Below are 22678 nucleotides of genomic sequence, written 5' to 3' on the forward strand. Positions count from 1 at the left end.
CTGTTTTTCTTTTTGACTCTGAAGTACTAAATCGCATACAATGCCGGGTTGTGCCTTAATCAGAGTGGAGGAGGACCGGCCCTCCCGCGGTCCTGATCTGTTGGTGCTCTGAAGTAACGCTTGGAAAATCCAGACGGTGCGGATTTATCTACTATGATTTGTTATGAAAGTTGGTCGCACTGGATCTACACACCGCTAAGATGATTGACTCAACCTAGACTAGCCGCTGTCAGGGGTCTTGGGGAGACGTCCGCTGGGTCACAAGCATGCCAGACAGAGGAAAGAAGGCAGCAGGGCGAGTTTCCACAATTCTACGGGGAGCAAAGTTCTCAGATTCCGCGTGAGAGATGCACTATGAAGGTGAGGTCAATATGACCGATGGCTGACCGACTGCCCTTTGGGGAACCGTACTCTCGATCGTGTGTACAAAAAACGGAAGTCCTCCGGTCCCGTCCCTCCCCCTCCCCCACTCCATCCCCCCCAAACGTACAGGTTTCTACCCAACTCGGCCCTGTTACAGTTTGGCTCCAACAAGGTGTATCAAAGGAAAGAAAGCGCTTTGAAAGAAAATAGAGGACTCTCGCTTCTCTTCGTTGTTGTCGTGGTTAAGGGTCATCATACAGGTGCAGGGGGTGGGTGGGTGTGGATGGCTGGGTTTTCTGTTTAACTTCATGCAAGTCATGCTAAGGAAACCCTCCGCCCCGCCCCCCCTCCCCGAGTAAAATAAAATTTTTAAAAAAGGAAAAGAAGGAAAAGAAATCCTCTACGGTCAGTTACCATTTGGCCGTAGAAAAGCTACGTCCGTCCTAGTACAAGGCCTGGGCCACTCGGACTCGTCCGGCAAACCTGCATGGCGTGAATTTACTCTGTCCGAGGGTGAGGAGGGGCTGCAGGTCCACCCAGATGCTTAATAGCCACCAGTGTCCTGGGCCAAGCCGCCTGGTCAAGTCACTCTCACAGCCTCTGTCGGCATATACTTAGCAATGACAGGGCTTTCTTTGCAAAGATCTGTATGTAAAGAATACAATTAACACTTGAGCTTCTCTTCTTGGCTTTCCCATCCCGCTCGGTACTTAGTTTTAAGGAAGGAGGAGGAAAGACAGAACAGCCGCATGCAGAGGCAGGCAGATCCTTCTCCAGCTGGCCTGGTTCTCCCATGCAGTCAGCCAGCCTAGCGCGCCTCTTTCTCTCCCTCCTGGGGGAATGGGTTGAGTCCCTAACTCTCCTCTACCCTGCACATGGCTTGTGGCCTGGAGTTATCCTAGAAAAGCAAGTCCTCGGCGGCTGTCAAGACTCCGTGTGAGAGTGGGGCCTGGTGGGTGCGGGTGGGGGCGCTTCCCCTCGGTGCTGCGGGACTGGGGCGTGCATGTGGCCAGTGGACAGTGGCTGCCACTAGACCCCCCGCCACTAGAGGGAGACAGGGCTGCTCCTGCCCCACAGACCCTGGGCTTCTGGAAGCCCAGTAAAGAGACTCTCCTGTCTGCTCCTTAGGCCACACGGATCTGAGCCAACATTCCAAGATGAAGGAGACTGGCAGCCCATGAGACCTTACCAAACAGAGCACAGCCACTGCTGTCCCCTGCTCCCCCGCTCTCCTGGGTTGGCCCTGCTCCTGGTTTTCTAGAGCCTCCACTTGGAAAAAAGCCAGGTGGGATGGGCAGCACCAGGCCTATCCATGGAAAGCGCCAAGGATGGGCCCTGCCCCAGGCCGGCAACCCTCCGCCATGCAGCACCATGCGGGGGGTGGTATGCCACGCTGGGGTCCGAGGGACCTTCAGGCAGGGCAAGGAAGCAGGGCCCGCCCAGCCTGGATCAGGTGAGCACACTACCCCAGTGACCAGAAGGACTTCCCCCATCTCAGTGTTGGCTGCCTCTCCTCTCCTGGGCTTGCCCTTTATTTTGAATTCTATGTTTTCTCATTGCGTATCGTTGAACCGTTTCAAATTTTGGAGCAGTTGTGAATGACCACAGGCTACACCAACAGTTGCCCTGAAAAACCAACTGTCTGACCCAATCTGCTCACCCCGGTCAGCATGCATCCCCTGTGAGCCTGTGAGGCGCTCTCCAGCATGCATGAGCCGCCCAGCCAGTCTGCTGTGCTGAAGGTGGCTTCCTCCACCTTCCAAGCCCTGGCCAATGCCTGGAGCCTAAAGCTGGGTGGGAGGAGGTGTGCCCAAGCCCCTCCCCAGCCCATGCTCAAGCTCTAGTACAAGCCTTTTCCCCCTGAGGGGTCAGCCTAAGATAAAGGTCTGATCCAAGGAGACCCTGAGCAGAGACTGCCACAGGGCTCATCTTTACCAACCACAAGGGGGCGCTGACCACACCCAGGGCCCTGGCTCAAGGGCGCTGGGGGTGGAAGGGGTTGCAGAGTCCTGCATAACCACCGTCTCTGGGCAAGCTCTCTACTAGCGATATTCTGACTGGCACATACTTCACCTCTGCAAGGACACTGGCCTCCCCTCCAAGCCCTGAAGCCACCTCTCTCTTCATGCTTTGCCTCCCACTGGTCTGTGGCTTCTCTGTAGAGGCTGCCTCTTCCAAAGCAGGGATCTCCGATGGCCAAGCCCACAGGATCCTGACCCACCCCATTGTCCTCCTCCAAAAAGGGACCGGGGAGATCATTTTGCCTTTGGGGTCTGACCTGCCATCTGCCAGAGCCACCTGGGGAAGTCGCGGCTCCTCCCACGTCCCTGGGTACCCCTCTGCCTTGGGGATGAGAGGCAGCCAGCCTGTTCTCCAGTCCCTTCCCACGTCCTCAGCTCATTTCCAACCCACAGCCGCCTGGACCTCACAGGCTCTCTGCCAGCCCGACATCCCTGGGGCTCCTTCTGCTCCTCAACCCCCCACCCCAATGTGCCTGCCTGCCCCTCAGCGCCCCTCGCCCACCGCCCCGCCCGCCCATCTGCAGGAGCGCGAGGCGGCCCGGCTGATGCAGAGCACCCCGGCCTCCTCTACGTACCCTTTCTCACTCCTCCACCAGGTGGGCACGCGTACTCCCCGGTTGATAAGAGGAAGCAGGGTCCGTATCTCTCGCGGGTGCCCGAGCGCGTAAAGGGCAGGCCCTCATCGGGAGTGAGGGCCTGGTCTATGTGGGGGCAGTCTTCGTTCGCCAGCGCGGCCTTCGCCACCTCCCCATTCAGTTTGGAATCTTCAAACATATAAGCAGAAGCTATTGAGACACTGAAAACTGTTTAGTTGTGGGGGGGGACAGGCCAGAAGTGGGGCATCGGCAAAGGGCAGCCTGTAACTGAGGAAGGAAAAGCGAGTGGACCATGGAGGGAGGGACGAGGCTGGGGGTCCCCGGCTCACTCAGGCAGCCTTCCAGCTGCCCACGGTGCCAGGAGGAGGGTTCCTGGGTTTGCTCAAAGTTTGCAAAAAGATGAGTTGGTGATGGGCCCAGCAAGCGCGGTGCTGGGGGTGGGCCCAGGGCCCACGGCGGGCCGATGAGACAGGATGGTGTGCACGTGGTCATGGGTAGAGGGCCAGACACAGAGCTCAGGGAGAAGACAGACAGACACGCAGAGACACTCTTGTCCAGAGAGGCAGCCTTCTCTGACCCCTCCGCTGCTGACCAGAGCCTGGCTGCCCCTGTCCACAGCCAACTGGCTGCTCAGGCCACCCCGGCCTCATCCAGATCCCGCCCATCAGCCCTGCTCCAGACCCCACGGGATCCCCTATGGTCACTTGTTTCATGCTGTCCCCCACACACACCCTATCTGATCACTCAGTCCCTCCCACATGGACCCGGTCTGGCCGTTCTACATGCTCTGTTCCCCCGTACAAGACTAGGCCTGGTCCCACAGTCTCCTGGTCCCCCCATGCAGACCCAAATGGGCCAATCTGTTCTATCCCCACACAGACTTAAGCTGGTCACTCGGTCCACTCGGATCCCCACACAGACCAAGCCAGCATCCTCCGCCCTGCTCTGCCCCCAAGCAGGCCTGGTCAGCTTGCACAGGTGCAACAGGGATGTAGCATGAGGCGGTGACAGCAGGCCATGATTCGGGAGGGGGGCTCCCTCCCATTCCTCTGTCTCCTCTCGGCAGCATCCCCCGCAAAGCAGAGCAAATGGAGGCGTAAAGACAACAGCGGCTGATGGACTCGAGTGGGAAAGACGAGTCTTGGCCTCTGTGGTAGCCTGAGAAGGAACCTGGGGAGAAGTGTGGGGGCACAGTTGGGGGGAGGGCAAAGCGTGGCCAGAGCAGGGCGCTCTCCCTCTCCCAAGTCCAGCAGCTGCGCCGCGCGCCTCTGGAGCTGGCAGAGGTAGCCCCTGCCCCTGCCCGTCACTCTTGGGGACTGAGCCTGCCCCTCGCTCTCTGCCCCTCAAAGCAGGCTCTTCCCGGACAGGGTGGTGCCGACTCAGTCCCCAGGGTGGGCACCGTGGCTTCCTCAAAGACTTCCTCTAGGCTGAGAGCCTCCAGGGAAGACAGACCCGATGTGGGCACGACCCCGCAAGGGGAGGCTCTCTGAAAGATTCGAGAGGGGCAAAAAGCTGGAGACAGCCTCCACCGGATTTGACCCTCTTCTGTGACCCTGTTCACCTCGTGTCACTACACACAGAAGTGGTCCTTCTCCGAGTGCACGCACTGAGCGTGCCCGCGGGCAGGATCACGGCCCGTGTACACATCATGTCACTACAAAGAGGCAGTCAGTCAAAAGAGAAATGGACCAATCAGGTTTATTCGTAAAGCAAATCCAAAAAAAAAAAACCCATCATAATTTTGGAACTTAAAAAAAAAAAAATCTGTCGTACAGGATGGCAAAAGCATTTCACGTACAGTGCGTTTCTTGACAAATCCCATGGGCTTTGCTCCCCGATTTACTCTGAACCAGAAAGGCCAGTTACCAAGGTAACGCTGACACCACGTGACTGGGGCTGGAGCCTCCCCCGGGTCTGGGGGCTGCCTTGCACTTGCGGCGTGTCTGAGGGCACACACGTGTGCACACAGACAAGCCCAGTCCTGTCTCCCCATCTGGCCGGCTCCATCTTCCCTTCCGAGGGTCTCTGGGGAGGAGGGAGGGACGTGGAAGGGAGGAGAAGGTAGATGAGGGTGTGGAAGTCGGGGACCACAGTCACTGCACACATTTTCCTCCAGGGGAAAACAGCAGGTCCTCTACAACGCAGCCTCTCCATCTGGGAGCGGGGCCAGGACTCGATGTTCTGTGCTGGCCCTCGTCTGTCAGTGGAGGTAGCTACAGCCTGCAGGTCTTCCTTGCCCAGGGGTGGGTCAGAGGTGGGGGGTGGAGCCCGAGGCCCCACGTCTGGCTCTGCCCCCCACACCCCCAACCCCGCCGAGCTTGCCCCTGGAGCATCCAGCGCTCACGGCCTTTAAGAGGACCCAAAGTTGGGGCTGGTTTCCCTGCAGAGGTTGGGCCAGGGGGCAGCCATCGGGCATCACTGGGTGGATGTGAGCTGGACCCCCTTTCCTCCCTGGAGCCTGCTTCCTCTCCATGACCTTTGCGAAGGAGGCTGTGCCTGGGTGGGAGGGTTTAGGTCCTGCTTGGGAAGGAGCCAGCCTCCCTGGGTTGTGGGCTTTTCTGTGGTTTGGGGTGGTCTCAGCAACTGGGAGCATCATCCTCTCTCTCCAACTCCAGAGGGGTGGCTGGAAGAGGGACCAGCCAAGGAGGGGTCAGCTCTCCAAACTTGGGGAATCTGTGAAAAAGGCCAGAGGCACCAGCTCTCCCAGGACTCCCCACCCTTCTGCCCCCACCCCACCCTTCAGATGAGATGGCCACCAGGTCTCTTGGTTCCCACATGCTCCCCAGAGAGCTGGGAGCTCTGCCTCCCCTGGTCCAGGGCCCTTCAGTCCCCACTAGACCCGTGGGCCTGTGATGATGAAATGGCAGCATGGGCAGCGTCTCACGGAGATGGTTTCCAGGCTTTGAAATGGGCTGAGAGAGATGAGCGTCCGCAAGAGGGTCATTTTTTTTAAAACTTTGGAGCAAGGAGAACCCGGGCTTTAGTTAGCAGGCTGGCTTTAGTGCCCTGGTCTCCGGGCACGGCCGATGTACTTACTGTTCACACCAGCAGAGGGCGCCCTGGGCACCCAGGGCACACGCAGGGCTGGGGGCGGGCAGGTAGGGGTGGCTGGGCATCTCCTTGGGTTTAGCCCCAGGGATCTGCCCAGCTGGGGACTTGGGGCGGGGGTGGGGGGAGTCCCAGGCTAACTGGGGACCGTCTGTGAGAGACACAGGCAGGGTACAATCACAAGAACCAGCACAAGTCATGCAACAAAACGAGGAGAGAGAGAGAGAAACATGATTAGTGGAGAGAGAGAAAGAGAGAGCATGTGAACAACACAGAAAAAGAACACCCATGCGTGGCCCTCAGAGTCCCTTGTTTTTCCACTCCTCCCCCTAAGCCCACCTGGGGACCTCGCTGACCCCCCTCAGGGCCCCCCGCTGCCCACCGCGGCCCTGCATCCAAGCCCGTGTGGAGGGTCCTGCCCACACCCCGCCTGGTCACCGCCATCCAGATCCCGCCACCTCCCCGGTCCCGGGGGGGGGCGGCACCACTCCAGGCACCCACTGCAGCACAGCAGGGGAGGCGTGCAGGGCCGGGGCCAGGGGTGCTCTGGAGGCAGCTGCTCAGGGGAGAGCCCTTCCACGTAAAGATGCCCCGGAGGCTGCAATGGTAGCTCCCGGGGACCCAGGCAGGAGCTTTTCGAGACCTCACCGCTGCCTGACGTGCTCACAGGCAGGAAGGGGGTCCAGCCACCACCCGTCCCCCGCGCCAGCCCCCTGCTCGCCTATGGTAGCACCCTGAAGCCCCAGACGCGGCACCACAGAGGACCAGCCCACATCACAGGAGCAGAGATGGACAAGACACACGTGAATGGACACGGCAGGACAGAGGGAGCTCTCCGAACTGTCCAGAGCAGGTGGTCTGGCCCCCCTTTGGGAAAGGAGGAGCTTCTCCTGGGCTATCAGCCCCAGGCAGTCCCTGACTCTGGAGATGTCCTCCTGGTGCCCCTCCTTACAACCCCCATCAGGATGAATCCCCCAAACACTGAGACTGTGCCAGCCATGCTACAGAGGAGACCAGATCATCCCTCACAGACACACAGACCTGAGGCTTCAGGAAGGACCAAGACGGGCAGGGAAGGACTGGGAGGTCTTGCCTGAGTCCCAGGGCCAGAGCCCTGGGAGCGGGGTGCCCTCGGAACCTAGCATACTGCACTTGGCCCCAAGTGCAGGTTTGAAAAGTGGGATCGGAGATCCCCAGGTTTCACTGAGGCGCCTTGACTACCCTTGGGGTGGGGAGAGGCTGAACAGGTCCCGGGGGCTACATCTCACCTCTCGGGTCCCACAGGGCCAGGTCTCCACCCACACTTGCCCGCCTCACCTCTGGCCTCCCCCGCACTCACTCACCAACTCACCCCCAACCCTGCACCCGTCCAGGTGCTGAGCTGCAAACAGAAAAGGAGGCAAATGGGAAGGGGTTCAGGGAGTCCCTAAGGACCACACACCCTCTTGGTGATGATCTTTTGGAGGGAGGAGTGTTCCAGTGAGGGATGAGGCTCAGAGGGGGCCTCGGATATCCAGATAGCAGCCCCCCCCCCCCGAGGAAGTGAGAATTTGGGCAGGGGGTGAGGACGGGGTGTGGGGGATGGGAGGGAGACAGGGAGCAGGATCTGGGCATCTGGATTCCAGAGCCTCAAGCCTGGAAGGGCCTCAGGTACTTCCTCAGCTGTAGACACCGTTCAAGCCAGAACACTCTGGATCCCTGAGACCTGGGGTCGGGACAATGAGGTTCCCAGGAGCAGGGCTGCCCTTGGTTGGGGGGCCCAGGGGCCCAGGGAGTCCAACAGGAGTGCACTGGGCTTTCATGGGAAGAGGTTTGTGTCCCTGGGACTAGCTGGTGTACATGTCAGAACACGCACATTGGTTGTGTGTGTGTGGGGGGGGTGCGCGCGCACATATGCCCTCAACCCATATGTAGGAGTGCTGAGGAATCTGTGCCTGGCTGGAGTGAATGAGGGCTCCTTAATAGGCTGGCCTGAGGCATCCATGTTTGGGGCACTAAGCCTGAAAGATTCAGTATTGGGAAGGATGTGACTGATGGCTGAGGAGTGCCCTGGTGATGCCACCCCGGGCTGAGCTTTTCCTGCTGAGGCCTGGAGTGAAGCTGGGGCCTAGGCCCACCCGACCCTCCCCCAGAACCCCAGAAACATTCCTTGCCATGAAGGTGGCTCCTGAGGTCAAACAGAAGGGCTAGCTAATGCAAAGCAGACAGGTAGGGCAGGAGCTCTCCATGGCCCACGCCCGGCTCGCCCAGCAGGAGCCAGTGTCTTGGCCAGGGGGTCCAGCCCCACCTCAGACCCCACCCTGTTCCACACTAACCATATTCCTCTCAGGTACCTGCAGGAATCCTGGGGAGTGGGGAGGGGTACGGGGCCAGGTGAAGGGGCGAGAAAGCCCCCAGGGATGGAGAAGGGGGCCTGGGGTGTGGGGGGGTACTGCTCTGGGCAGCACAGCTGTGGGATGAAGCCAGACCAGGAGGAGGATGGGGGAGGGGTCAGAGAGCACGTCAGCGGGGAAGAAAGACTCAGTCATCCACTGGGGGAGGCCACCCAAACCCGGGGAGCCCTGCTCATCTAGGGCCGAGCTGGCCTGCAGCCCCCACTGCCTGACCTGGGCCCGGGGTGGGGGTGGGGTCATCTGTAGACTAAAAGACTACCCATCACTCACTCAGCCTGCTCAGCCTGGCACTCCTTCTTAGCTCAGCGCTGTCACTCTTCTCTGGGTCATTCATTCTCTTCAAATCCCTGTGTCCACAGAATAAGTCGATGGTATTCCATGGGTAGAGGTAGACTATGGGCTTTATCTTCGGACCAGAGCCCCGTGATCAACTTTATGTGCTATGTGCAGGTTCTCATAAAACTGAGATAATCCCATAACGAACCACTAGCCATGGAATATTAGAATATATCCCACGGTGACTAGTATTGTTTCATGGCCCCCCTCCCCCCCTCCCCAACCTCCCCCTCCCCCCCGCCCCCACTGAAGTCACGGGAAAGTGGTCATACACCGGTTGGGATGTCATGTATTGCTGCTGCCGTCCCTACCGCCGGAAACGGGGAGAACTCTGGGTGGGAGGTGGTTGCTGGTCTGTAGCGCTTTCATCTAAGCTGCCCGGGGGGGTGGCCCCCTCTAGTCCTTCTCTCACCGGCCGCGTCCATCAGAAGGCCACCGGAAACTCCCACTTGACCATCAACCCCAACAGACAACGTGAAAGCTCGAGTCACTCCAACAGGTTCCTAAAGATAAACGCTAAACTCTAGAGTGGTGGTAGAAGATGAGTTGGTTCCGCATGCTATGGGGTAAGTAAGCTCGTTACGGAGGGCAAGAGGCGTCTCCTAGGACGCGCCTGGAGCTAGGCAGCTGGCGTCAGAGCAGGAACGCTACTCAGCTATGGAGCCAGGCTCGGTTGGGGCTGGGGCGGGGGAGGTGAGAATCCTGGCTACTGCCTTTTGCAGGGACCCTTCTGCCAGATCCCGTGCCCCCCGCTGTGCCACGCGCACAGCCTGCAGGGAGCCGTGGCAAGACCACATCAGAAAGCTGTCTGGCATTTCCGAATCACACCTGCCCCCGCCCTGCCCCGACACTAGGTCATGGGCCTGAGTCATCGACTCATGCTCAACTCCTGTCCACCAAGCAGCAGCGCCCCCGGGCTCCTGCCAAGAGAGTCCTCAGCGACCTCGCGGGAGTGTCATCTCTTCAGACCCCCAGGCGACCCGAGTGTCAACCTCCTTCCCCGGGGCCACCAGTGAGGTTCTTCTAGCAGGCTCTTGCCTCGTGAATGTGGCCGCCCAGCATCTCCCTGGGCCCCCAGACGCCACACCTCGAGACTGAGAGGGCAGGGTCCAGGGTCACCCGTGGAACTAAGGAAGCAGTCTGACTGAATCTGGAATCATCGCTACAGGGGGCGGAGGTGAAAGGTCAGATCGACATGCCTCTAAGAGGTTTCCTACCTGCTCTGTTAATTTCTAAAATTTCTTCCTGGGCCAGCGGGCATGTGTCACTCTGAGTACTGTGGTGTGGAGAGTTTACGACAGATTTACAATAATTGGGAGATCCCAGCTGCGGTGGCCGCGGAATATGCTTCTTTTTTTTCTTTGGTAGTTTCTGCTTAGCCATGGCTAAGGAGTAATACATCCCAAAATTGTTCACAATGACGGGCACGGGCATGGCGATGGTCAGCACGCCCGCCAGCGCGCACAGCGCTCCCACCAACATGCCGGACCACGTCTGCGGGTACATGTCTCCGTAGCCCAGCGTCGTCATGGTGACCACGGCCCACCAGAAGCCGATGGGGATGTTCTTAAAGTGGGTGTGCTCGCTGGCGCTGGGGTCATTGGGCTGCGCCCCTATCCTCTCGGCGTAGTAGATCATGGTGGCGAAGATCAGGACGCCCAGAGCCAGGAAGATGATGAGCAGCAGGAACTCGTTGGTGCTGGCGCGGAGGGTGTGGCCCAGGACCCTCAGGCCCACGAAGTGGCGGGTCAGCTTGAAGATGCGCAGGATCCGCACGAAGCGGACGACGCGCAGGAAGCCCAGCACGTCCTTGGCGGCCTTGGAGGACAGGCCGCTCAGGCCCACCTCCAGGTAGAAGGGGAGGATGGCCACAAAGTCGATGATGTTGAGCGAGTTCTTGATGAACTCCACCTTGTTGGGGCAGAAGACCACACGCATGAGGAACTCGAAGGTGAACCAGACCACGCAGACGCCCTCGATGTAGGTGAGGAAGGCCTCCGTCTCGGCTTCCCGGTAGTAGCGCACCTGGGTGCCGTTCCGAACATTCTCGATCTCCGTCTTGTTCACGATGGGGTTGAAGCGCTCGTGGGTCTCCAGGCAGAAGGTGGTGATGGAGACCAGGATAAAGAAGAGGGAGGCGAAGGCCACATACTGTGGAGGAGAAACACACAGTGTCAGAGGGGAGGCCCTCCCACCCAGAGCAGAGAGATCTGGGGTGCCTCTGGGCGGCGTCCAGTCAAGGGCCAGGCCAGGGCAAGATGCCTGTGTGATGTCCCTGCTGACATGGGCTCAGAGCCTGGGGCATGGGGTTAGGAGGCTCAGGTGGTTGAGAGGTCAAGGTAGAGAAGGCTTTGTTTTCACAAATGCCTTTCCTTTCCTCCTGGGAGTTCAGCTGGACCACAACTCCCAGCTTCCTCTGGGGCCGGAGGGTGTCACGTGCCTCCGCTCAGGCTAGTGGACCCTGGGGTGGCGGGGAGGAGGGTGTGCTCTAAGGCTGGGCCTGCCTCACACAACCTTCCTGCTAACCTTCCCTGGCTTCTTTCTTCCCCTGACTGCAGGTCAAATGCTGAAGTCCTAGTGGGACCAGCAGGGCCACCAGAAGGAAGCAGCCTGGATCCTTGGAAAGAAAGACACCCACTAAATACCTGGATGGGAAATAAACTTCTACTGTGGTAAGACACTGTGATTTGGTAGTGACTTCTTAAAGCATTTAGCCCCCTGTGACTAATGAAAGAGACCTATCCAGCTGAAGCTGAGGTTGGCAAAGAAAGGAGAGGGGGATCCAGGCCTCTCAAAGGCCTCACCTCCCATCTTTCTTTTGTTCCTACACCCGTCCATTCATTCTCTTTTTCATGGATCTGTACCTCATTTGTGCAATCTCTTCCTGTTCTAGCCTATGTGGAATGACATAAGCTAGATATGCCCCAGGGCCTTAGACAACTCTTTTCTCTCCTTCTCTCTATTGTTAATAGGAACTCATACCACCAACTTAGACGTGAGTTCCCCCACCTTGGAGATACTGAAATCAGATCTAAATGGTCATTTGTCAGAGACAATATGTCTGCAGGTTCGGGCATCAGGGGGAGAAGTGGACCAGGGGTCCTCAAAGGCACCATCATCCACAGGCTCTGCTTCTCTTCGGCTGCTGCCCACCGGCCCCACGGCAGGACTGTGGGTGGGAGGAAGGAAGAAAGTGATGGGTCTGGAGCTTTCCAAACATGTGGGGGTGCCTGCTCCTTTCAGCCCCCCTCCCTAGTGAGAAGGAAATGACCAGGAAAACCCAGCCTGTCTACCTGGAGAAAAGCTCAGGAGGCTTTGGTTTGGTGGCCCCATCCGATGACCCTCTGGGCTTCTCTAGCCCCCAGCAGACATGGGAACCCGAGCAAAGAGACTCAAGCAGCTGTCAAGAGTTTCAAACCCTCCTACTCAGACTGAATTCCAGGTAAAGGCTCTGCATCCAGCCAGGTCCCCACCCCCTCCACACACACCCGGATCTAACACTGCCCTGGGCGGGGGCACTCTGGCCAGGGGTCCTCCAGGGGCCCAGCTTGTCCTGTTCCCACTCTTCCCCTCCCCTCTGGGTTCCCTTCTCCCAGCCTGTCAAGACAGACCAAGACCCGGGCAAGGCCCTCTCCCTGGAGGCAGCGCTTGGGCTATAGTCTGGAATGGGTGGCAAATTCATTCTCCAGAGCTGCCTTTGTAGAAAATGTCAAGGGCTGCCAAGGCCCCACCCTGTATCTGTCACAAGGAGCCACCACACTGCTTCAGTGATTTCTTTAGTTTGTACTGATGCACCTCCCCACCTGGTGATGGCCCTGTCTGGGCTGACCATGGCCATGGGACCTGGCACCCAACCTGGCACAGATCCAGAAACCCAGAACTTTGTGGACCTTCTAAGACATATTCTGGGTTGGGGGAAAGGGAGAGAAAAGGGGAAGGGACAGAGCCAGCATCTCAGAAGTTCTAAGTAAGAGCAGCCTTTAGAGATGATCTGGTCTAAGACACTACATGCTACATACAGAAGGCAAGTCTGGCCCAGAAACACCAAGAGATCTGCCTAAGCCACGTGCTGGAGCATGCTAATGCTCCTGCTGGTTTTATTTTTATTTTTTTGTTTTTTTGGCTGCGCCTGCAGCATGCAGAAATTCCTGGGCCAGGGATCGAAACTGTGCCACAGCTGTAGCCTGAGCCATGGCGGTAACACCACCAGATCTTTAACCCACTGAGCCACCGGGGAACCCCCTCCTGATGCTGGTTTTAGAGCATCATGAAATTTTCAGAAACTTTATCCTAGACTATCAAGTGCGATTCTCTGTGCATCCTTCCTTCCATCCTTTCTGTCACCCATTCGTCATCCTTCCTTCTCCCTCCCTTCCAACAACGCATCCTTCCTTTCTTCTAGCCTCTCTCTCTCCTTTTTATCCACATGTCCATTCACTCTTCTTTCCTTCTTCCCTCCATTCCTTCCTTTCTCTGTTCCTTCCTCCCTTGCGTCCATCATTCATTTATTCATTCTTCCTTTCTTTCCTCTCTCCCTCTTTTCCCTTCCTCCCTCCCTCCCTTCCTCCCCTTCTTCTACTTGCCCATCCATCCATCCTTTTTTCCTTCTGCTCCTCACCAGGTGCCAGTTTACATCCAGGGAGCCCCCTGCCCAACTGAAGGTAAAAGACACACACAAGACAAGTACAGCGTAGTGGCTGAAAGGTGAGCCCCCCTGCAGCCCTGTGAAGTAGGTCAGGTCTGGACAAGATGAGGGCAGAGTAGGGACTTAGACGAGCCAGGTCTTCTGACTCCAGAAACAGCTCTTTAAGGGTCAGATAGCGCTGACCTGGGACGCCACAGAGGCAAACAAGGAAAGCAATGTGGAAGCAACTGGAAGAGGTCACTAGGTCCGAACCAAGTTTATTTAGTTCCAGCACTCTTTTTTTTTTTTTGTCTTTTTTGCCATTTCTTGGGCCGCTCCCTCGGATTATGAAGGTTCCCAGGCTAGGGGTCCAATCGGAGCTGTAGCCGCCAGCCTACACCAGAGCCACAGCAGCGCGGGATCCAAGCTGCGTCTGCGACCTACACCACAGCTCACGGCAATGCCGGATCCTTAACCCACAGAGCAAGGTCAGGGATCGAACCCGCAACCTCATGGTTCCTAGTCGGATTCATTAACCACTGTGCCATGATAGGAACTCCAAGTTCCAGCGCTCTTTGTATTACCAGAGCTGCCAAAGCTCTTGGAGTGAAGAACACTTCCCCCTATGCTGGTATTTCACCCCAGATTCCTTATGAAGAGCCCCATTTTAGAGCTTAAATCTCACAGCCCAGACTCCCACAGGGCAGGTCTCACTCCTCCCCTGGTCTTTTTTTTTTTTTTTTTTTTGGTGGTGGTGGTGATGGGAGGGGAGACGTACGCTGTGAGTGTCTAAGGGAGGCCAAGAGGCAGGCCCCTTCCCTTGCCCCATCAGCCGTGGCACCCCCTCTCCTGAGCTGTCTCACAGCTACCCTCCTCTGTCCCCTCTACTCACATAGGATGCTCTCTCAACAGGGCCCCTGCCATCAAAGCCAGCAGGTTGTAGACTGCAATCTCAGCCACCGCGACAGGCTTCACCCAGCTCCCAGAGGAGACGACTGTTGGAATCCCAGTTCTTTGCCCGGTCGCCTGGCTACGCTGCCCGCAGAGCAAAGCCCTGACTCCTCAGCCTGGCACATGAGGCACCCTGGCTTCACTGGCTCCCCAGGGTCCTCTCCTCACATGTACCCAGATTCTTGCCATTTCTCACCCCATCTCCATGTCTTTGCACCTGCTGTTCCTTCTTCCAGAGGGTTCCTGTCCCTCTCCATGTGGAAAACCCATTCATCAGCACCCGGCTAAGTAGCCCATCTCCTGAGACATCTTTCCCAGTGAGGCTTCCTCTTGGCAGCTGAGGCCCTTAGGAGGCAGCCAATGAAGCACCCCCCATCCCAGGGGTCTCTAAATTCACCCCCAGGGAGGCAGCGAGCCCATCTCTGGCTCTGGCTCATTAGTGCTTAGGGAGGTTTACAGGAGGAGCCTGGAGAGAGCACTGATGTCCCATAAGCCTTCTCAGTCCCTCCCAGGTCCCCCCAAATGACCTCAGAGCCCTCGTCCCATTTGCTTCTCTCACAGGACAGGGCCTGATGGAAAAACTGAGGCCTGGAAAGAGGTCAGATCTTAGAAACTGAATCAGGTTTTAGAAAATGACCTAAATCCTTGGTTCTCAGTGACCAACGGCCATTCTGCCTAGATTCTTTCCCCTCTGGACTCCGGTGACCAAGGATGAGGGTGAGATGTGGACAGCGGCAGCCAGGCCTAGAGCCACTAGGACTTCTTCCCCAGGGGAGCTGGAGAGAAGGAAGCCAGGCCTGCTGTCCCACCTGTGCTCCCCAGCACCTACCTTCCTGGACTCTGCCTTTGGCACTGAATCCTTTGCGACAGGGAGAGCCCTAGCAACATCCGTGGCCAAGTGAACCCTTAGGAGGGTTGAAGGCACCCCTGGCTTGCTCAAACCGCCACATTCTCCTAAGCCCCAGTGCACCACAGTCAAAGCCAGAGCTTTCAGGTAAGTCCCCAGTGCTCTCTTGTCCATCCTCAGAGAAGCTGAACCAGGAAGGAGAGAGGAGATGCTGTCAAAGCTAAGGACTTCCTATGTGCCTTTAGTCCTCTCAGCTAAGGTCCTACTACGTGCCTTTAGTCTTCCCAGCGAAGGACCTACTATGTGTGTTTAATCTTCCCAGCCAGGGACCTACTATGTGCCTTTAGTCCTCCCAGCTAGCGACCTACTATGTGCCTTTAGTCCTCCCACAGACCTGATGAGACAGCTGACTGTACCTGATTATACCAGAAGGGAAACCCAAGGATAGAAAGGTTCAGGAACTAAACCAAAGTTTAAAGGCTAGTGATAAAACTGAGGCTTGGGCCCTGGTTTATCTGGCTCCAAAATTTAAGCTCTCTCCACCACCAGAGATGCCAAAGCTCTTGGGGCTAAAAAACACAGCTCTGCGCTCTGGGGAGCCGGCCCTGATTGTGTCTGGATGTCTCTATCTTGGAGCTTGGCACCCACAGCTGGGACTCCCTGAGGGCAGGTTATGAGGGAGAGAGCCAGCGTACCTGGATCCACAGGCTGGAGCCCAGCCACGCCTGAAGCGTTGTTGCTAGTGCCTGGGGCAGGACTCATTGCTGACAGCAGCCTGGGATGGCCTGGCCTGCATCCCCACCGGGCCCTCCTCCTGACAGATCTAGAGAGGGTAGGCTGAGAGATGACCGGACTTGTTCCACAAGCTCAGCCAGAGGGAGGGGGTAGGTGCGTGGGGATGGGGAGCTCCTGGGATCAGCTGACCCCTGGCAGGGAGGGAACCCCTGCCCGGCAGGCCCGGGGCAGCAAACCTTGGGAGCAGTCTCTGCAGTGACACTGGGCTGTCACTCCCAGGACTGCAGGGGGCTGCCCCCCACATGAGCTGTCTGCCTTCTGAGCCCCAGTCCTCCACAGGACAGTCACCCACAGACACACTCAGCTACCCAAAGTGGGCACCTCGCCCGTTACCCAAGCACATACACTGCAGTGCGTGGCCACACAAACCACAGCCCAGTGTCCTTACCACATGTGCACAGAAAACACAGGGGCACATGATCTTACTGAAACATATCATGGCCCATCAAGCATAAACACCCAGGTGATATATCTGGAGGCACATGCCTCCCTGCTCCCACACTCAGTGTCTACACTCAGCAGTGGTCACCACACAGCACCCACGCAAATACCCCAAGCCCCAGGCACTGCTGTGCAGCTGGCCCACCTAGTCCCTGCCGGGTGTGACTGACTCAGTGTCTGTCTTTCCCACAGGACGGCAGCCCCAGCCCGCCTCCTCAGCCTTCCCTGATGCCCTCGGCCTGCCTCCCTGTCCAGACGGATTTCCTGCCCCTACACCTGCCTGTCACCCACCAGCCTCCTGCCAGGCCCTGTCTCCCTTCCTCAGCCCACCCCAGAGACACCAGTACCTCCACACCGAGGACCCAGGCCATCTGGGAGGCCAACCTTCTTGGGCTTCTAGTCTGATGGGGGGGGGGTGGGCACAAAGGGAGCTTTGCTTGGAAGCCCAGAGCCAACTGTCACCCAGCCTGGCCACACCTCAGAGGCTACCCACCCTGTGAAATTTTAAGACAACGCAGGAGAAATGACCTTATAATACAGCATGAACCCAAACTGGTAGTTCTGGCTTTGCCTTCTTTCTTTCTTTCTTTCTTTTTTTTCCCCCAGAATCACAAACTGTGAGAGACCCACCAATTGTGTTCTAGAAAGCAGTAGCCATGGCAACAGAGCAAGGGCATCCCATTTCTATGGTAACCAGGGTGGTGAGACTGTTGGCTGTAAAGTCAGACAAACCTACTAACGATCTGTTGACTTAAGAAGATGTTTTATAAATCACCAAGTTATTTTTTACCGTAACCCCACCCCTGAAACCATAAATCAGAAAGGCAATTTACTATCTATTAAAATGACCAATATGTGCTATGACTTTCATTATAAATTATTAAGGCCACAGTCATCTTTAGAAAATTGTGCTTGCCTTTCAGAACTGTCCAGGGGTTCATCGTGGGGCTCTGTGTTCTCGCAGTTTGGTGTTCCAGGAGCAAGGTGATGGTTGTAACGTGATGCAGAGACCAGCACTGTGGCCTGGCCACTCACTCGCTGTGTGACCTTGGCAGGTCACCTCCCCTCTCAGGGCCTCAGTTTCATCATTGGTACGGTGAGGGATGGACTCTGTCCCTTCCAAGGATTCTGAGACTGGGCAAGGTTGCAGGCAGTGGGGCTAATCAGGGGAGCCCTGGCTAGTGTCCAGGCCCCAAGCCCCTAGAGGCTTCAGGTCAGTTTTTCCGCCTAATTAAATCTGCCCAGCGGGGGTGTGCCGGGTTTGAGTTAATCCATGCGGAGTCAGTGATGCAGAGCAGGCGGGGCGGCCAATTGGCCTAAATAAATTGTCAGTCGAGTTGAGTTTGGAAACTGAATTAGACTCATCTGGACCTCCTTGGGCTGGGCCTGCTCACAGCTTGCTGGGCTGGCTGTGGGCTGTGAGGGGAGACGGGGGTCTTTGGGGTCCAGTCCCTTTTTTGGTCCATGCCTCCATCGTGAACTACCAGAGGCCTGGCTGGGTCTTGAGGCCTCCATCCAGCATCCCTATGGGGTATGATATGGGTACATGTGTACCGGGACATGTATGAGGTGTGATATGTGTGCGTGTGTATCTCTGGTCTGGCTGGGCATCTGGGCATGTGTGTGTGTGTGTATATCTCTGGTCTGGCTGGACATCTGGGCATGTATCCTCTGAGTTGAGACCACGACCCTTTTTAATGCCATAGATGGTCCCTCACACCCTAGTGGGGATGGGTGCCCCTTTCCATGGGGCTGACTCCGACTGAAAGAGAACGGGGGGGGGGTGCTGCACCAGTCACAGGGGGGCAGGGCTGTGTCCAGATCAGCATCCCCTCATCCTGCTCCACTGCCTCTCCCAGTCCTGGGATCCAGCCTGGGTAGTGGGGGAACCGAGGCCCCAAAAGGCCATGCCCAGGCCTCAGGGAGCCCGGCCTCCCGGCAGGACAACAACCCACTTCACGAAATTCATTCTCGTGACTCCAGACCCAGGTCCTATCTGGAAGGGGCTGCCTCAACAGCTAGGCTGGCACCTTTTTTCTTTCTTTCTTTCTTTTTTTTTATGGCCACACCCAGGCATATAGAAGTTCCTAGGCCAGGGACTGAATCCAAGCTGCAGCTGTGACCTATGCGGCAACCCTGGATCCTTTAACCTGCTGCACCAAGCGGGATTTTGAACCCCTGCCTCTGTAGCGACCCAAGCTACCACAGTTGGATTCTTAACCCACCAAGCCACAGCGGGATCTCCCAGACTGGCAAGTTTTGATGTGGTGGAGGTTCCCATACTGCTTTCATTCCAAGATGCACATTTTGGAAATGAAAATATTTCATCTGATATACACATCCTTAAAGTGGTATTTCTTCCTATATCCCCATGTTGAATCCATGGTACCTTGGACTTAGGAAAAACATCATTAGAAACTCAAACAGCAGGAAATAGGGGGTCCTCAGAGGTTTGTGGTCCAAAAGCTGCCCCTTGTGGCAGGAAGGGGGAAATGGAGGCAGAGGGAAGGGCCCTGCCCAAGCTCCCAAGGCAGAGCAGGGTCAGTTCTGGGCTTTCATCATCAACATTGTGGCCTCTGAGCCTTTGCTTATTTAAAACTGCCCTCCCAGGTCCCTCTGGTCTCCAGGTTCCACCTGCCTTTAGATTCCAGGTCCAAGCAGCACAAGTCCATCTTGTCAAAAGAGGCAGCAGCTGGAGCAGAAATGGCCAGACCTTGAGGTCAGATGGGCCAGAGTTTGGGGCCTGGCTCAGCGGGCGACCTTGGATCTTGCCTCTTTCTGAGCCTTTGTTCCTGGACCGGGACGAGGTGGGTAACAAGCCCGGCCGCCCCCGGGGGGCTGGTGGTGGTGATGAGATGAAATAACACAGAGAAAGGAGAAAGGAGGAGTTCAAGTGTGTTGCTTCAGGCCCCACACACCGCCCTCCTCTGAGCCGGGTGGGTCTTCCCCCCCCCCCCCCCCCCGGCCATCTCCCATCACAGCAGCACCCTCAGGATCAGAGCATCTCAGATGTTAAAAAAAAAAAAAGCCGAGAATCTTACAGTCACAGAACCATGGAGCTGGAGGCACCTGGGAGCCTGAGGAGGACCTGCCCCCCCCCAAAAAAAACCCAGCCCCACTGTCCTTCAGAGAGCCACCCCACCCCGGACCAAGGCTCGGCTACGTGGCACCAGTGAGGCCATGTCCACGCTCCTGCGCAGGCTGGCCGAGCGGCACGGTGATCAGTCTGCACAGCCAGGGCCAGCCCCGGGCCCTCGGGGCAAGGGGAGGGGGTGTTTCCCTGAGAGACCCAGTGGGTAGGCTCAGAGGGACATCTCTGGATTGAACACCAAGGAGGATGTGGTGGCGGCTCTGGGTTAGGAAGGGTGGGAGGGAAAGCAGGGAGTCAGAGGCCCTCCCTGGGGGGTGATGGGCATGAAAGAGGCAGGAGCGGGCAGCAGCCAGTGCACCGGGAGAGCCCCACCGGGCAGAGATACAAATGCAGAGCCCTTGGCCCCATGTGTAGTTGTGAGTGGGACCGGAAATGTACCTTTGATCTGTGTCCTCAGAGGCTCTGCCACTGCCAGCCCCGTCCTGGCTGTGGATCCAGGAAGCCAGATGAGACCCCAGTGCCCAGGGGTCCTGTTGTGTCAAGACCTCCTCAGCCTGAGAGCACATCTGGGACTGGGAAGCAGGCAGCACAGCTGAAGGAGAAGAGTCCTGGGCTTGGTTGCAGAGAACAGAGTTCAAATCCCAGCTCTGCCACTGGCTCTATGACTGCAGGCAAATGGCTTTTCGGAGGCTTAATGCCATCATCCTTTGTTTGTTTGTTTGTTTGTTTAGGGCCACAGATGTGGCATATGGAGGTTCCCAGGGTAGGGGTCTGGGAGCTACAGCTGCCAGCCTACGCCACAGCCACAGCAATGCCAGATCTGAGCTGCATCTGTGACCTACACCACAGCTCATGGCAACACCAGATCCCTAACCCACTGAGCGAGGCCAGGGATCGAACCCTCGTCCTCATGGATACTAGTCAGATTCATTACCTCAAAGCCACAACGGGAATTCCTCAATGCCAAAATTCTTAAAATGGGGACCATAATAAAAATAATAAGACACTCCAGGAAGTAAGGCACTTTTGAGAGGCCTGGGGTGGGGGAAAGGCCGAGTGTCTAGGGCTTCCCCAATCCAGGGTGGAATTCTAGGGCAGGGAGAAATCCTAAGTCTGCCAGTTCCCTTGCACAATGGTATTCCAGGAGCTGGGCCAAGGCTTCCCTCCACAAAAATCCAAACATGGCATTTTTGGTTTTTTTCCACCCAAATTATTTTGGGTGGGGGAGTGATTGCAAGAAGCGGCAGCAACAGCTAAAGGGAGAAATGTATTTAGGTTTTTTTTCCGCCTAATTTTTTCTGCTCCCGTTGCTACCACTTGCCTGCAAACGACAACCAAGAGCAAATGACAGCCTCATGAGAGCCAGCGGCCTGGCCCGCAGAGCCTGTTTCTGGGCGGCTGCAGCCCAAAGCGGGGCCACATCCAAGACCCAGCACAGCGGCCTCCAGCTGGTGAGGGCTGTGCTGCTTGGGGTGGGGGTGACATAACATGCCCACTTCCACGGGGTCTTCCACGTGAGCCCCGGCCTCGGGGCTGGGAGGAAATGAGGTTTGACGAGAAAGGACACCCAAGGTCGCGCGATGAGCGCCTGGCTTCCAGGCCTGATGCTGGGAACTAGAGGGAGGCTGCTGGCAGCCCCTGGTGTCCAGCAGCCCCTGCTTCCTGGGCTCTCCTTGTATGGTCTCCTTTAAACCTCGCCCCAGCCCAGGGAGTCAGTCCTGCTGTTATCACTGCTTTTCAGACGACGAGTCTGAGGTTTAAAGAAGACTCTTGCCCAAGGTCTCAGAGGTTCTGAGGGGCAGGATCCATCCTGCTTCAAAGCCCTGCACATCAGGCCTCCCCCAGGACCCCTTAGACAGGTCACTGTGCCACATGATAAGGCTGCTCCAGCTTCATTTTGACCTTAGCCAGCCACAAGCCTGGGTGCCTTTGGGGAGGGGGGCTGTGCTGTGCCAGAGCCCCCTGCAGTCCCACAGGCCAGGAAGGTTGGGCATCAGGGCCCTGGAAGGTGCCACCAGGAACCAACTTCCCACTCACTCCTGTGACCCGAGAGTCCATTCTGGAAAACAGACCATAAACACCTTTCCCCGTTGGCATCTTAAACTCAGAGAAATGCCAGTATTCCACAGGGGAAATTCCTCTTCTAGAATGGTGTCTGTCTCCTGTGGCACTGGGCTACTTTTCTGTTAGTAAATGATGACTTATGGCACCCTTCATATTTCCCCTTTTGCTCTGGCTGCCAGGGAGCTCAGCTAAATTTGGTACTCAATTTTGGACTGATCTTTTTACCTTGGTTTGAGGTATTGCTATTTCTTCTCTTCATGAGATGCTGCATTTTTTTCTTTTCATTTCTTCATTTCAAAGAATATGTGTGTCTTGTGGACCTCAAATCTTTTTGTGCCACAGGTTGGAAGAAGAAATACGTGACTGAGACTCCCCGATGAGGAAATGAATTGGGAGGAACTCCCCGTAGGGGCAGTTCTACAATCCCCCCTGCAGTGACCCTGAGTAGACATCTCTGCTGGTGACCGGCAGTGTGGGGGAGCTCCCAAGACTACATTCTATCATCGCACAGCTCTCAAGACAGGCATTTCTTGTTTGTTTTGCCTTTGTTTGTTTGCTTTTCAGGGCCGCACCCGCAGCATATGGAGGTTCCCAGGCTAGGGGTCCAATCAGAGCTACAACTGCTGGCCTACACCACAGCCACAGCAATGCCAGATCCGAGCTGTGTTTGCAACCTACACCACACCACCTACAATCACACCTCACAGCAACACTGGATCCTTAACCCACTGAGTGAGGCCCGGGATCGAACCTGCATCCGCATGGATATGAGTCAGATTTGTTTCTGCTGTGCCACAGTGGGGACTCCCGAGACAGGCATTTCTTTCTTATGGAAGTCAACCTCCCTGCTCTTCCTCGCAGTGATCCTATTTCTGCCCTCTGGGGTCACCAGAACACACTTGCTCCTCTTCCTGCCTGTGACAGGTCTGTCCACACCTGCAAGATGGACCTTGGACTCACCTGAGCCATCCCTATGGCTGCTGTTCATACTCCCACCCTTGGGCCAGCTCCCCTGCCCTTTCAGAGCCTGGTTTTTGTGAAGCACTCACTCTGCACGGCCACATGGACTGCATGCTTTGTCCTTTTCTTTTTCTTTCTTTTTTTTTGT

The 22678-nt window shown here is 56.8% G+C and overlaps 1 protein-coding gene across 1 annotated transcript in view; it reads right to left on the reverse strand.

The window, feature by feature from the left end:
- Positions 1-719: 719 nt before the first annotated feature.
- The window catches only part of KCNC1 (potassium voltage-gated channel subfamily C member 1), a 45335-nt gene continuing 23376 nt past the window's right edge, over positions 720-22678 (reverse strand). Inside the window, exons 2-4 of the mRNA XM_047776182.1 lie at positions 9975-10908; positions 2960-3148; positions 720-1008 (exon numbers count right to left, since the gene is read on the reverse strand). Of these exons, the coding sequence (XP_047632138.1) occupies positions 944-1008; positions 2960-3148; positions 9975-10908 (1188 nt within the window). The 3' untranslated portion in view covers positions 720-943. The remainder of the gene's footprint in view (positions 1009-2959; positions 3149-9974; positions 10909-22678) is intronic.

Source organism: Phacochoerus africanus, chromosome 4 (genome assembly GCF_016906955.1).
Source record: "Phacochoerus africanus isolate WHEZ1 chromosome 4, ROS_Pafr_v1, whole genome shotgun sequence".
NCBI lineage: Eukaryota > Metazoa > Chordata > Mammalia > Artiodactyla > Suidae > Phacochoerus > Phacochoerus africanus.